At 48.9% G+C, this 14369-nt stretch overlaps 3 protein-coding genes across 6 annotated transcripts in view; 1 reads left to right on the top strand and 2 right to left on the bottom strand.

Moving 5' to 3' along the window:
* Positions 1 to 14369, bottom strand: part of LOC114452823 (NLR family CARD domain-containing protein 3-like) — a 1046161-nt gene that overhangs the window by 244027 nt on the left and 787765 nt on the right. The window lies entirely within an intron of this gene.
* On the bottom strand, positions 773 to 7761 carry LOC114452848 (kelch-like family member 15). 3 transcript variants are annotated; one of them, XM_028432355.1, is made up of 10 exons: positions 7529 to 7581; positions 6623 to 6710; positions 6031 to 6140; positions 5497 to 5635; positions 5192 to 5380; positions 4896 to 5120; positions 4589 to 4750; positions 4281 to 4490; positions 3933 to 4168; positions 773 to 3844 (listed from the first exon to the last, which is right to left on the bottom strand). In XM_028432355.1, the coding sequence occupies exons 3-10, from the start codon at positions 6048 to 6050 to the stop codon at positions 3094 to 3096; spliced, it is 1932 nt and encodes a 643-aa protein (XP_028288156.1). In that variant the 5' UTR covers positions 6051 to 6140; positions 6623 to 6710; positions 7529 to 7581; the 3' UTR covers positions 773 to 3093. The 3 variants fall into 3 exon arrangements, with proteins under 3 accessions (XP_028288156.1, XP_028288155.1, XP_028288154.1); XM_028432354.1 differs by lacking the exon at positions 6031 to 6140 and having other exon boundaries at positions 3933 to 4123; positions 7529 to 7761; XM_028432353.1 differs by lacking the exon at positions 6031 to 6140 and having other exon boundaries at positions 7529 to 7761.
* On the top strand, positions 10744 to 14121 carry LOC114452859 (eukaryotic translation initiation factor 2, subunit 3 gamma). Its single transcript, XM_028432371.1, has 12 exons — positions 10744 to 10876; positions 11481 to 11544; positions 11638 to 11765; positions 11967 to 12088; positions 12169 to 12263; positions 12356 to 12514; positions 12602 to 12736; positions 12813 to 12907; positions 12991 to 13135; positions 13215 to 13384; positions 13496 to 13668; positions 13742 to 14121. The coding sequence occupies exons 1-12, from the start codon at positions 10808 to 10810 to the stop codon at positions 13803 to 13805; spliced, it is 1419 nt and encodes a 472-aa protein (XP_028288172.1). The 5' UTR covers positions 10744 to 10807; the 3' UTR covers positions 13806 to 14121.

The following is a 14369-nucleotide window of genomic DNA, read 5'->3' on the forward strand; positions in this document are numbered from 1 at the left end:
GTCCAGACTTAAGCATAATACTGTACATAACCAACACGTAGTATTTGATGTGAGTGATAATATCTGGTAGGGAATTTGCTGAGTATCGTAGGAAATTAATAAAGCATGTAAACATGAGGATTTATCACTTTAGAATGTGCATTGTTCCCATTCATGGACATGTTAAAACTGCAGTCATCATATATTCACATGTTCTTTCTCCTAAAATAAAAAAGCTAGATGACAGAGAAGGCACAGAAACAGACACACTCTGCTGAAAGTTGACCAATATGAACATTTATTTCTGGAAAGAAGTTACAAATCGTTTCCAAAGAGTTTCTACTCAGATTATAAGATATGTTAATCTGATTTTAACGTTCTTTTTCAGATACAGTCGTTGTAGCAAGGTATGTTTTCTTTTTCTTTATTTTTTTTAAATCCTCTATTCTGTTTTCCTACTGACAGCCTGAAGACTGGTGGACTAAAGGATGCTGCGCTATGACTGATGTGCCTCAAATCGGGACGGTTACAACTTTCTTCAAACGGGGACATGAGAGGAGGAGGAGGAAGAGGAGGAAGAGGAGGAGGAAGAGCAAAGAGCTGCAGAGCCCAGTGAACAGGAGCCATCGGGGGACAGTGTGATCATTCAAATAAGGAGGTTTGGGGAAATATGGCTCAAAGGAAAATAACATCTTCTGTCGTCTAGTGTTACGGAGCTCGTCTTTACCTCCTTTGATCAGCTTAGAAAGGAAACAAGCAGCTGTCAATATTGATCAAACGGCCAACTTTTGGCTTTTTTTTTTTTGTCAAGAGACAGCAAGTGAGTGTATTTATATATTTATTTAGATATTTGGACACACAGCTGTCAGGATTCTACCAGTGTCCCAGAGTGTTTTCTCACACCAAACCCGCTTCGTATGAACTCTTGTAAAAAGCTGCAGCTCAGGTGTGTGGACAGCAGAGGGGACACCGCGGGGACAAAGGGGGACGAGGAAAGTGAAGGCCGACTCCTACATGTGCCCTCTGAGCAAAGAGAGTGTACAGGAAATAAAAAAAGAGACGATTGATGAAACACATGCAGTGCTGCTGGGGGGGGGGGGGGGGGGGACAAAACAAGAGGACGGGGTACAACTTGGAAATAAAAAAACAATTCACAATGACATTTTTTGTCATAATAAATAATCCTACTACTGTTACTGCATAGCTCGGTGACAAGCAATACCTCTGAAAATAAATAAGTTAAACATGCAGCTGACGGACGGAGCTGCATCAGTGTGTTCTCTAGCCCTTTTCACAGTTGGCTCATGAAACACAAACGAACATGGAGCTGGTCATGGAGCTGCTGGGCTGCAGGGTCGAGGCGGCGGCGGACTGCCCAGACGTTCAGCAGAATGCCTGCATCTGCTGACCTCCGTGTCTGAAATCAACACAGCTGACAGTCAGACACTGATGAAAAGACACGGCGGGCCGCTACCAGCTCAGACTGCTGCATTAATTGATTTAGTTTTAAAATAGTATACATTAAAGCTACAGTTGAACATCTTTGTCTCCCCCTTCAGGCAGAGTGACCTCACTGCTCTCGTACGGCTCAGTGAGTGGCTGAGGTCCGCTTTGATACTGAAGCAGCACAAATCTCTGGGTTAAAGTCTCAGGACGTTTTGGAGCAAGAACACCTTCTGAAGTGATGCTAACATTTAGCTTTGGTGTACATTTTCCTGAGGATAAAAAGTTAAAGTGTCTCCCTACTCACAGGAAAATATTGATTACCGTCATATTGTAATATGAGCGAGCGGTGTCATGTTAAATTTAATGTAGTATGAAGTTTCTCTCTGATGCTGGAGCATCTCAGCGGCTCCACCACGCTGCTACCTGTTGTAGCCTTCTGTGGTTTCTGTGGTTAGTTTCAGAATTTTTCAGCTTCAGACATCAGAATTAAAACTACACAAAAAACTCCTCCTGCTGATGAGTTTTAGCTGCGTGGACCTGAAGGAGAATAACAGTACTGGTGCCGACACAGAAACAAACAGCAGCTGTGAAGTCGTTTAAATGTTTCAGAGCCTAGAACAGCTCCACGCCGCAGAGCCGAGCCGTTCTCGGCTCCACGCCGCAGAGCTTCAGTGTGCACACACCACTTCCTGCTTTGTTTCTGTTCACCAGTCATACTCCGGTATATTCCAGTGTTTCACTTTGACTTGTCAGCCGTCCAGTTAATTTCAGACACGTCTCCAACAGTGTAATACTTGAACTGCCGGGAAGCTGGAAGCTGGTAAAACTGTGCGATCACACACACACACACACAACAGGAACAAAGTGCAGGGAATGTAGACGTGAGCGAATGAAGAGCTGCCGCCTTCTCTCGGGCATGAGTGACACGAAGTCCTCATGAGCCGTGTAGTGTTCTTAGAAACATAAAAGACACAGACTGCTGGACAGACGAGGCGTGAGGACGATGTGAGATGGACATGAGCACAGTCTGGTGGATATCTGGGAGCAAAGAGCAGAATCTGGGCTAAAAGCTGGAACGCACTGGAAGCGGGTTCCTAACGTGGCGGCCGGCAGCAGGCTGAAGCATCGTCGTCTCTTTCCTCTACAGTCTGCTTCATATATTTGGAGACAGGCTATAAAGTGAGTCACTACCGTAGTATATAGTGTTATATCTTCTTTAGATGCCCGACTGTACGCCGTTATACGTCTCACAGGGCATTTGAGTCGTCTCTATCCTATTGGTTGACAGGAAGCACACAGGGAAACGTTTGGTTAAATGATTGGAAATGAATGGATGTGATGCTTCCAGTGCGTTTCTGCAGTCAGCCTGGCTGAAAGCCTAAATACAGTAGGTGAGCATTAGAACAGGAAACTGAAGAAACCAGCAGGATGAACCCTTTTTACTCTCCACACTTTTTTTTCCTTAATTTTCTGAGAAAGCTAATTCTGAAAATGTTCAAGCTGACCGTGACGTCTCAGCGCGGCGCTCCACAGGTGTCGAACTCTCACCTAAAGGTAAGTGCTGGTCTTCAGTTTTAAAAGGACCCCCTCCCCCCCCTGTGGGAGGCTGCAGTCCTGGAGCTGTGCATTCCCGCTTCTATAAAAGGAGGCGTGTGGGGGGAGCAGACCTCAGCTGCAGCGTCTCACGTGCTCTAGCACATATTCTGGGAAGTGCAAGCTGCACACCTGCAGACCGTCCAGTTTGCAAGGCATTCTGGGATACTCGTCCTCCTTCCACTTGTTTTCGTCGGGGTCGAAGGTGAGGATGGAGTCACTGTAGTGGCCGTTGTAACACAGGCCGCCCAGCACCATGATCTGCCTGTCCAACACCGCCACCCCGTGGCCGCTGCGCCCAATGGGCATGGAGGCGAGGATGGTCCACTCGTCAGTCTCTGGGTCGTACACCTCTGTGGACGGGCAGCCCTGTGACTCGAAAGAGGCCCGCAGGATGACGCACACCCCGCCGAACACGTACAGCTTCCCGTTGTGGGCGATCATCTTGTGGAAGCAGCGCGCGTAGTTCATTTTGGATTTGTTCTCCCAGCAGCTGGCGTGAGTGCCGGGCAGCAGCGGGCCTCGGCTGGCGCGTGTCCTGTGAGAGTCTGAGCCGCCCGAGGTCCCCCCGCCGCCCGCCTCCCGCCCCGGATCGAACACGCACACCTGCTTGGAGGTGGAGGAGGAGGTGATGCCGCCCGTGATGTACAGTTTGCCGTTCAAAACCGTTCCCTCGTGGCCGTACTTGTTGACAGGATACGGGTCCACAAACTCCCAGCGGTCCTCTGTGATGTCGTATCGCTCCGTGGAGTAGAAGGTCTCGTCCCGCGTGCGGCCCGCCACGGCATAAATAAACTTGCCAATGACGCCAACGGCAAACTCTGACCTGCAAAAACCAACCACCACAAATTCATCAGATGAGCAGCGAGTGCCATCAAGTTAATATAAAACAAAAAACATCTGCCTCCTCTCACCTGGGCACGGACATGTCCGCCATGCGGAGCCAGGAGTTCTGCCGGGGGTCGTAGCGGTAGACTTTGGAGGAGGCGTGAAATTCCCCGTCAGGCCCCAGCTCCTCGCCACCCAGCAGGAAGGCAAAGTTGTTGACGATGGCCAGGCAGTCGGGCCGCAGCGGCACCTGAGGCCCCTCCAGCTCCCACCACACCTGGAAGGTAACGGCGGAGGTTACTGAGAGGACGTCACACCCGGTCTGACCAACACACACCAGAGGGTTTGTAATAATCAGTTACTGCACAACAACAACAACAACAACAGCAGCTAAGACCGTTGGTAAATCTGGTGCTTCACACTTTGAACTCCACCTTCGGACGCTGCAGCAGCAGGATCTTGCTGTTGACCATGCTGTGGCCAATCATCCCCCTGAACACGGCGGTCTGTGGCCGGACGGAGCGGATGCGGTTGGAGTGCGTCTCCACCAGAGGCTGCTGGTTGACATCGTGAAAGTAGCTGAGAGCCTGGTCCACCTCCTGCCTCAGCTGTCTGGAGTAACGGTAGAACTCGGACGTTTTTACCTGAGAGGAGGACAGATGGAGACAACATCAGGACAATAGAGGACGAACAGGAGGACGGTACAGCATGTAGCGCCTCAAAACATCCGACAGGCACTTACTTTCTCAAAGATGTTGGCGGGGGTCATGAGACAGAAGCGGATGGACTGCACGATGGTGTCCGTGTGCCTCCAGCGCCGCCGGTCATGTCGCAGCCACGCCTGCACGGCTTCATACAGCTCGATTTCAGGGAAGCGACTCAGAGCATCACTGTTCAGGTACGCCTGGTTCAGAAGGAGAGCGAGTGATGCACTGCAGCCTGGTGCCACTTTCACTTTAGCGGTTAAATGTTCTAATGTTTCACACTGATTCAAGTAACAGAACAGAAAACCAGTGGGTCTGAATGTGTTGGTGTTCAGGGGGCCAGACCTGCAGTCTCTCCAGGCTGAGGTAGGACAGGAAATCCGGCCGGCTCATGAGGGGCACAAAGTTGTCGAGTAGGAAGTTGTCGAGCTGCTCCTGGACTCCCTCCACGCCCACGCTGAAGTCTTCCAGGAGCCGCATCACCTCAGCACAGTTCTCCAGGCAGATTTTAGCCAGCAGGAAGGAGCAGCAGAACTCCACCGCCTCCGTCAGCTGGACATACATGGCCGCCTGCAGGAAGACACAGGAGATGATGCACCTCAACACAGAACAGCTGTTTGTGTGTGTTTCTCTTCTATTACCTGCAGGATCTCTTGGACAGTGGGCATGCTGAGCTCCAGCGAGCCGTAGTACATGAACCGGAGGATGTGGCCGAACCCGGCGGCCGTCAGCCCCTTCATGTGGATCTTGTCCTGGTCCCTCTCTCTCATGTCTGCCGTAAACATGACCCGAAAGTAGTCGCTCTGGGTGGCCAGGAGCGCCTTGTGGGCCTGCAGGTGTTGGAAACCACGACACACAGGGTTACACCAGGAAACCTTCTGTCCTCTAAGTGTGTTCATTAAACCAGAGTTAGGATTCACAGACTGGTCTGGTCTGATTTGCACACCTGGAAGTGGTGCTCCTCGATCAACAGCGTAACATCCAGCAGCAGACGCTCCTCATAGAGCGCCCGGAAGCCCGATGACACGCTCCCATCGTGCACCTGCGACAGGTACACCTCCACATCCGCCCCCGACATAACACTCCTGATGGACAGGAAGCAGCCAGTGATTTAAAAGTCATAAAAACTCGATAACAAGACAAAGAAAGGACAAACTGAATGAACAGATAATTCAGCACACACAGGAGTCTGTCTGTCTGTGTGGCTGCTGGAAGGGCATTCAATAGGATGCTCAGCACTTCAGCTGCTGCGTCCTAACCAGCTGTTACTCCTTCACAGCCAATCAAACACTGTGCTGACACACCGGGGACAAACCCCGCCGCCCTGCAGCACCGTCAGGGTGATGGACAAGAAAATAGAACAACTAGTGCATCAGCTCTCACACAACATCTATATAATACTCACATAAAAACACACACACACCATCTTCACCTGCACAAACCCACAGAGAACGCACACAAACACACACAGCACACTCACCTCTGATTGGCCACGGGCATGTCAGAGGGGGTTGTCCGAGCCAATCAGAGGACAGTGCCCCTTGTGTCCAGTAGATGCTAACAAAGTCCCTTTTTCTGAGCGTCAATCACCTGAACGACAAAGCCAACACAACCACCACATTAAAGCATGAAGGTCTGCAGGGGCCAGAAGTATGTGGACAGACTGATAACCGCAAACCAATCCACGTGTCCACATACTTTTGTTTATTTACTTTCTCTGGCAAATGAACAACAGCTGTGAGGAAATTAAATGTGTTACATGTCAGCCTTAAAAAGATTCAAGGTTATCACAACTTAAATCTTGTTTTGATAGACGGAAACAACTTGACTCATCTCTGAACCACACACAACACAATAAACCAATAATAATAATAATAATAATGATGTTTTGTTTCTTCAGTATAATCAGACAGGGAACATAAGTCCTGTCTCCTGACGTTAAGGACTGGGGCTCAAACTTCTACACCTCCATCCCATCACATCAGGTGTGATGCGTTGAATCAGACGGTGAGTGAACAGGAACACAAAGGGGTTAAATGAGCGTGCAGGGCTGCAGAGTGGGGAAGTCGTACCTTTTGGAGCCCGGGCGAACAATCACAGGCTTTGACGGCTGAGCACTAAGGGGCCGCTCGCATTTCCTGTGCTTGTGTTTCCCAGGTTCTGACAGAGCAGACAGAGAGAGGGGACAGTTAGATGATGCATTCAGGGACTCCATGGAAAACCAACACCTGGGCTGCTTCTAATGTTCTCTCATCCATTTAATATGTAAATGTGCTCCCTGCTTCCAATTAAGATGCAATTACAAGTGGAGCAGCACATGAGACCTAGAACCCTTCACTGACCCTGTCCCTGCTCAGGACTTCCAGATGTAAACAGTCAGTCAGTGTGTGTGTGTGTGTGTGTGTGTGTGTTTCTAGGGGGAAGAAGTAAAACAACAATCTGAAGGTCTGCACACCTAAAAACCAGCTAACCCCCCCTCCCCAGACTCCTGCTAGCCTGCGGCTAAGCTAACTGCCCCTTTAAAGCAATAATAAAGTGACACGAGTGTTTGTGGATCAGCCAGAGATGCTGCAGTTAGCTCCAGAGAGGCTAACCGTGCACGTTTAGCACGTTATAACACACATTTGTACAAACATGACAATCATTAGCGCGGGTTAAAGAGCCAGTCTGGGTTATATTCTTCACATGTGTGACACCACAAAGGGAACCCTGCCGTTAGAGCCTCACAACAAAGGCTGGCGTGAGACGTAGCGGGGCAGTCAGCCCTGGTCTCCGTGAGTAAAGATGCTATTAGCTTAATTTTTAGAGGGAATGTGTGCAGAACATGAAGGAAACGCAGCTGGATCCCTCCGCAGGAAGCTAGCAGGCTAACCCGAGCCACTGTCACGACTCTCAGCTGTGGAGCTACGGGGGATCCGACACCTGCTCGACCGGGAGGGGGGTTTTTTTAGCTTAGCTGCTAAATCCAGCCGTCTCACCTCGGCGGTGCGAATCCCCACAACCCCTCTTCGACCAGGCAGCTCTGGCTCCTTCAGACATGAAGTTGCGGGTTCGACTCCGGGATCAGGAAAGCGGCTGGCAGCGGTGGACTGCCATGTTGTTATTACCGTCCATCTGCCCGACGCGGACACCCCCCACACACGGCTCTAAATTAAATGGGTAGCGAGCCACAGCGGTCCACAGGCTTTGCGGACGCCATTTTCTGCGCCGGCGTCATTTCCCTTTTGGGCGGAACTGAAGGGCGGAGCGGGTTTAAAGACCAGAGACCAGAACCACAATGGATCCACAGAAAGTTACAGGTAACAAAACATGAATCAAACATCATATCACATTAAAGTAATAATATGCAAATCATCACATGTACATAATTTATTATTTCAAAATGATCAGTGTTATTAATCAGTGAGGCCCGATAACAATAAATAAAAAAAGATAAAAACAAAAAGACCTAAAACTATTACAAAAACAAATAATATAATAATAAATAATAATAATAACAACAACAACGTGTTTCTTTCTTTCTTCTTCTTTTTTATTCTTCCGTCCGTTTTTTGGCGCAGCGTATCTTCAGCATACATTGACCAATTTCAGCCATTCAACTATCAAAATGTTCATCTCACAGAGGACATCCAGGGTCAACGTCAGGTTTTTTTCAAAAAATTATAATTTTTCAAATATTAAGCAATTTATGTGTCATTTTTAACATGGGAGTCTATGGGAGAGCCCTTCAAAGAGGGTCATCTGCCAAATGTATCTCCTCCTACACATTTCAAGCTACAGACTCCATTTTAGTCTTAAAACGCTCATCAGATGCTGCTCTATCAAACTTGTGTTCAGAATTTTCTAATTCCGAATCGTTTCCGCGCGCCAGGCTCTCAAAGGTGGAGTGGTTTTTGAGGTCTCTTCATTAGTGTGTATTGCGTGGAATGTTGGGAGCCGGAGTGGGTGATGTCATCACTCAGAGTGGAGAGAGGCTGAGGAGATGCCTAAAAAAATCTCTCTAACCTGTGCTCAGGCCTGCACCGTCCATCTAACTGGGATCATTTTTATATCAGTTCAAAGGAACACTCGTTAGCTTTCTGACGGTGTCACTCTTTAAACTGAACACCAAACTGTTTTGCCCTGACAGCCAGCTGTTCGGGGACAGTGCCGGTCATTCTTCCATTAAGACATAATTTAAAACCAACAATCAGTTGATAAACATTCAGGTTGCCATGGATACAGGCAGGCAGGCAGGGCTGTTACCATGGTGACAGGCTGATGCACAAGAAGCTTTTCCACATTAGTTATTGTTAAGATAAGATAAGATAAGATAAAACTTTATTAATCCCGAAGGAAATTCTTGTGCCAGAGGTATCAAGTCACAATAAATGCAGTTAAGTACAGAGTATAAGTATAAGTGTCACTATAATCCAAGTGAGCACAATATATGATACATGGATACAAATATGGAGATGTAAGGTGCTAAGTAAACATAATATAGACCAGTGGAGGGAATGACAGTGATGCCTGACATGATTATCTAGCTCCTCTCCTACAGAAAGGGGAGGAGTTATACAGTCTGATGGCCACTGGCAGGAAGGACCTCCTGTGGCGTTCTGTGCTGCTCCTCGTAGTCTCAGTCTACCGCTGAATGTGCTCCTGTAGGACAGCAGTGTGTCGTGCAGGGGGTGAGACGTGTTGTTACGAATACTGAGGAGTTTCCTCAGTATCCTCCTCTCTGTCACCTCCACCACAGAGGTGACAGAGATGAGCACTTTTGAGCGACACAGAGTGAGACACAAGGATTCATCAACAATGTTCAGGACTTTTCAGGACTTTATTCAGAAGAGGATTCAGAAAGGAACACGAGAAGAGAAGAAAGAGAGCAAAGAACGAGAGAAGCGCGAAAAGAAAGAACGAGAGAAGCGTGAAAAGAAAGGACAGAAGTATGAGGAGAAAACTCGATCGACGCAGGAGAGGGAGGAACTGGAGGAACAGCCTGCAGAGAAGACAGCAGACAACGATACTACAGTTAATGGCAAAGTGTGAACAGCTCACAGAAGAAAACAAAAACCTAAGAAAGGCTGCCGAAGAACATAACCAGTGTTCTTCCAAGTTTGAGGAGCTGGCCAACGAGCTTTTAACTGTGAGAAATGACCTGGAAAAGGCCAATGAGACCGTCCAGGAAAAAGACAGTAAGATCAGCCAACTGTCAGAGGACAGGTCCTCCTTAGAAGAGCAGCTGAAACGTGAGCAGGAAGCAAAAGAACCAGAGGAGCTCAAGCAACGTGACAGCGACCTTGTGTCAGAGATGTTTCCTCAGGTACAGTGTGAATCACACTCTTGTTCTTCACCCTCTTTCTTCTTCTTCTTTCTTATTCTTCCGTACGTTTTTTGGCGCAGCGTATTGGGGTAGAGGGGTTTCTTTTTTAAATTATTGTTTTTTGTTTTTCAAATATTAAGCAATTTCGGTGTCATCTGCCAAATGTATCTCCTCCTACAGATTTCAAGCTACAGACTCCATTTTAGTCTTAAAACGCTCATCAGATGCTGCTCTATCAAACTTGTATTCAGAATTTTCTAATTCCAAATCGTTTCCGCGCGCCAGGCTCTCAAAGGTGGAGTGGTGTTTGAGGTCTCCTCTGCTGTTACCATGGTGACAGGCTGACACACAGAGGCATCAAAGCTCGGAATTCTCCATCAGTTCAGATCAATCCTTCAAAGCTTTAGCTGCAGCGACCAGACTTTCTTCAGGAAATGTCCTTTTTTCTAGTGTCACATATGTTTTAACGTTGAATCACTGAAGAGAACTACACATTGCACGAACAGACTACAAAGAAAAAGTCAGCGATGACGTCACTAAACGGCGACGGACCGGACGCATGGGTCAAATAAATGTGTGTTTTTGAAGTAGGGAGAGTAAATAAAGACGTGTGAGCGGTTGATTGACATTAAATGGTTGATGGATTGTGATGATCAGAGATGATCTGCGCTCTTTAAAGGATCTGTCCGCTGCACAGGAAGTGAGTTGCATCAGCCGCTGAGAAAGGACCCCGTTAGAAGTACCGGAGGGATCACGCGAGGTGTAAAGTACAGCTGATATTAACGAATAAAAATAAATTCCTACCACTACTGTTGTTCTAAAGCTGTGAGGTAGTGTGTGTCCCCCGGTGGAGAGTTTAAATGTGTCTGGTTTACTGGGTGGTTTCAGGACAGTGGTCTCGGCTGATCAGGCATCCGCCGCGGCCGCCTCCTTCGTTCCTTTTTCATTCAAGATGGCGGGCGACGAGTCTGGTACAACGCTTGGTCAGCCTCACCTGGCCAAACAAGACCTAAATACTCTGGTGAGTGTCCGCTTAGCGGCGTTTACAGTCTCGTGGTGTTACGTCGGTGGTTGTTGGCCCGTTGTGTCGCTAAAATGGCCACAGACGAGGCCGTAGATATCAAGAGTCACGGCCGCCGGTGCTGTGTCGCCACCACCCGGCGCATGACGATAGGCCCGGCGGGGAGTCGACCCCAGAAAGCCGCTCAGGCTCCTGGCAGAGACCGAGTAATGTTCGGCTCCCGGTTTATCGACGTTCCACACCGAGACACACGTTTGGAGTCATAATGTGGCGACATAGTTATGGGAATTAAAACAGCATCATTTGTATGTTGATAAAACAGGGAGCCCGTTCAGGCTGGCTCCATCTGTTCAGACTGATGGTTATTATTACTGCTTTATTTATTTATTCATGGCTCATTTAGGGCATCAGCAATATAATTTAAAGCAATGGTAACCTGCACTTCAGCAGGCAGATCTGTTATGTATTGTGTGGGTCTGTGTGTGGGAGTGTGTGTGCGCCTTTGTTCCCATTCACCCCCTGGATTAAATAGAGGGGGCCGACCTGAGGCTGAGGGTCCCTGTGCTGTTGTGTGTGTGTCTAATGTACGTCGCTCTCTTGGCAGAATGTGTCGACCCTGACGCCCCTCTCTCCAGAGATCATCAGCAGACAAGCCACCATCAACATCGGTATGAAAGCCAGGACACAGCTGCTCAGATCTGATGATGTTGACTCTGTGGGAGTCGATCAGCGATTGATTTTTGTCCCTCTCTCTCTTCCAGGCACCATCGGTCATGTGGCCCACGGAAAGTCCACAGTAGTGAAGGCCATCTCTGGTGTGCACACGGTCAGGTTCAAGAATGAGCTCGAGAGGAACATCACCATCAAGCTAGGATATGCTAACGCTAAGGTGAGTGGACTGAGCAGCTCCGTGCTCTTCCTGCATCTCTGATAACTCTCATTTATTTTTGGACATATTACAAAGTCCATGTGACCTCCTAATGTTGTATAAACAAACTGCATTGCACTTCATTGTGATGCGATTTACGAGGCATTCATCTTTGAAGCCGTCTATTTAAAGGAACTCCCTTTCACCTTCATCTTTGTGCAGGTCTACAAGCTGGACGACCCCAGCTGTCCCCGGCCGGAGTGCTACAGGTCGTGTGGCAGCAGCACCCCCGATGAATTTCCCACAGACATCCCTGGCACTAAGGGCAACTTCAAACTGGTCAGGTACGACGGGAACGACGGTCTGTGGAAGGTTGGTCATCCGTGTGGGCATGGTAACAGCTTCCTTCTCCTCGTTCCCACAGACACGTGTCCTTTGTGGACTGTCCTGGTCACGACATTTTGATGGCCACCATGTTGAACGGAGCTGCCGTCATGGACGCAGCCCTCCTGCTGATTGGCAAGTTATATCCCCCCTGGAGATAAACACAGAAGCTTTGATGGAGCTGGCGTGTTATGAAGGGATAATTTGGTGTTGTCTCCATCCTCCAGCGGGAAACGAGTCCTGTCCTCAGCCACAGACGTCGGAGCATCTGGCCGCCATAGAGATCATGAAGCTGAAGCACATCCTCATCCTGCAGAACAAGATTGACCTGGTGAAGGAGAGCCAGGCCAAGGAGCAGTACGAGCAGATCCTGGCCTTTGTCCAGGGTGAGTTCATCTGACTTTTAATGATATAAGACTAAGAGTTTGGGACTCTGAGCTCCAAGATGACGAGCTGAACGTCTCTGTCTGCAGGCACAGTAGCTGAGGGTGCTCCCATCATTCCCATCTCAGCCCAGCTGAAGTACAACATCGAGGTGGTTTGTGAGTACATTGTGAAAACGATCCCCGTGCCCGTCAGGGACTTCACATCTGAGCCCAGACTTATTGGTAAGCAGACAAAAACACGGTTCTTATTTTTCACCGATTGTTCTCCGACTAAAATGTTTTGTTTCATTTTTCTCAGTCATCAGGTCCTTTGACGTGAACAAGCCCGGCTGTGAGGTGGATGACCTGAAAGGAGGCGTGGCAGGAGGAAGTATCCTGAAGGGTGTGCTCAAGGTGAGCACGGATTAAAAACCAGGTTCAGACCTGTAGCGCTGTAGCGGTCCTAACTGTCGTCCTCTTCTCTTTGTGACTGCCAGGTGGGTCAGGAGATCGAAGTGCGGCCAGGAATCGTGTCCAAAGACCAGGAAGGAAAGCTCATGTGTAAACCCATCTTCTCCAAGATCGTCTCTCTGTTCGCCGAGCACAACGACCTGCAGTATGCTGCACCCGGAGGCCTTATCGGTAACAGACGCTCAAGATGGGCTCAAGCTGTTTTGACTGCGGGCAGTACAGACAAATCACCGGCCGTGTTTGTGTGCAGGTGTGGGCACCAAGATTGACCCGACGCTGTGCCGAGCCGATCGTATGGTGGGTCAGGTGCTGGGCGCCGTTGGAGCACTGCCAGAGATCTTCACCGAGCTGGAGATCTCCTACTTCCTGCTCAGGAGGCTGCTGGGTGTCCGCACAGAAGGAGACAAGAAGGCCGCCAAGGTGAGTCGTGCGTTATGGAGAATGCACCGCAAACTCTCCTAAACTGTGAGAGAGAGATGAGGCAAAGAGCGGTGTGACAAAGGCTTCCTGTGTGAATTTGTGCACGTGCAGGTCCAGAAACTGTCTAAGAACGAAGTGCTGATGGTGAACATCGGCTCACTGTCGACTGGCGGCCGCGTCAGCGCCGTCAAGGCTGATCTGGCCAAGATCGTCCTTACCAACCCCGTCTGCACAGAGGTTGGAGAGAAGATCGCACTGAGTCGACGTGTGGAGAAACATTGGCGGTAAGAATCGGAGCGGACGTCATTGATGTGACGTTTTATCGGCTGATATGTAACGACTGCTTCCTCCTCTCAGTCTGATTGGCTGGGGACAGATCAGGAGGGGCGTGACCATCACACCTACAGTGGACGACGACTAAGGAGACCAACTCCGACGACACAACCATCCCACTCTTCTTGGCTTTTGTTTGTTTTTATTTTATTTTCCGTGAGGAGGAGGAGGAGGACGGAGGGAACAGAGCGCGGACTGTCGGTGGTTTAAAGACGCCTCCTCCCTCCTCTCCGCTCGCCCTCCTCTGCAGTGTCTTCCTGCTGGAGCTGAAGGAGCGCGGCGGAGGAGAGGAGGTGTTTTAGACTGTCTAACAATCCTCCAGCGACCAGGAGTGCATTCAGTGCAGAGGCCATCCTGGACTGACCACAGATTTCAGATCGAATAAAATAAATTTGGAAGGAAAATTTTGAGTTGTCGTTTATTCTTCTGAGTCTAATTCTGCTGCTGTTCGTACCTGTGAGGGAGGATTCTCTCACTGATCTGGGTCTGAGGAACAAGCAGACCACGTTTACAAATCCTGAACACTCATTATTTTAAACTAACGCTGGTCGTTATAGCAACAGAAAAGTTAATATTTTACATATGAATTAGAAAAACATGAACCGCCTGGTTAGAGGTTTTAGGTGCTTTTATTTTGAAGGTCAAACGACCT

The sequence above is a fragment of the Parambassis ranga genome, chromosome 20 (assembly GCF_900634625.1).
Source record: "Parambassis ranga chromosome 20, fParRan2.1, whole genome shotgun sequence".
Lineage (NCBI taxonomy): Eukaryota > Metazoa > Chordata > Actinopteri > Ambassidae > Parambassis > Parambassis ranga.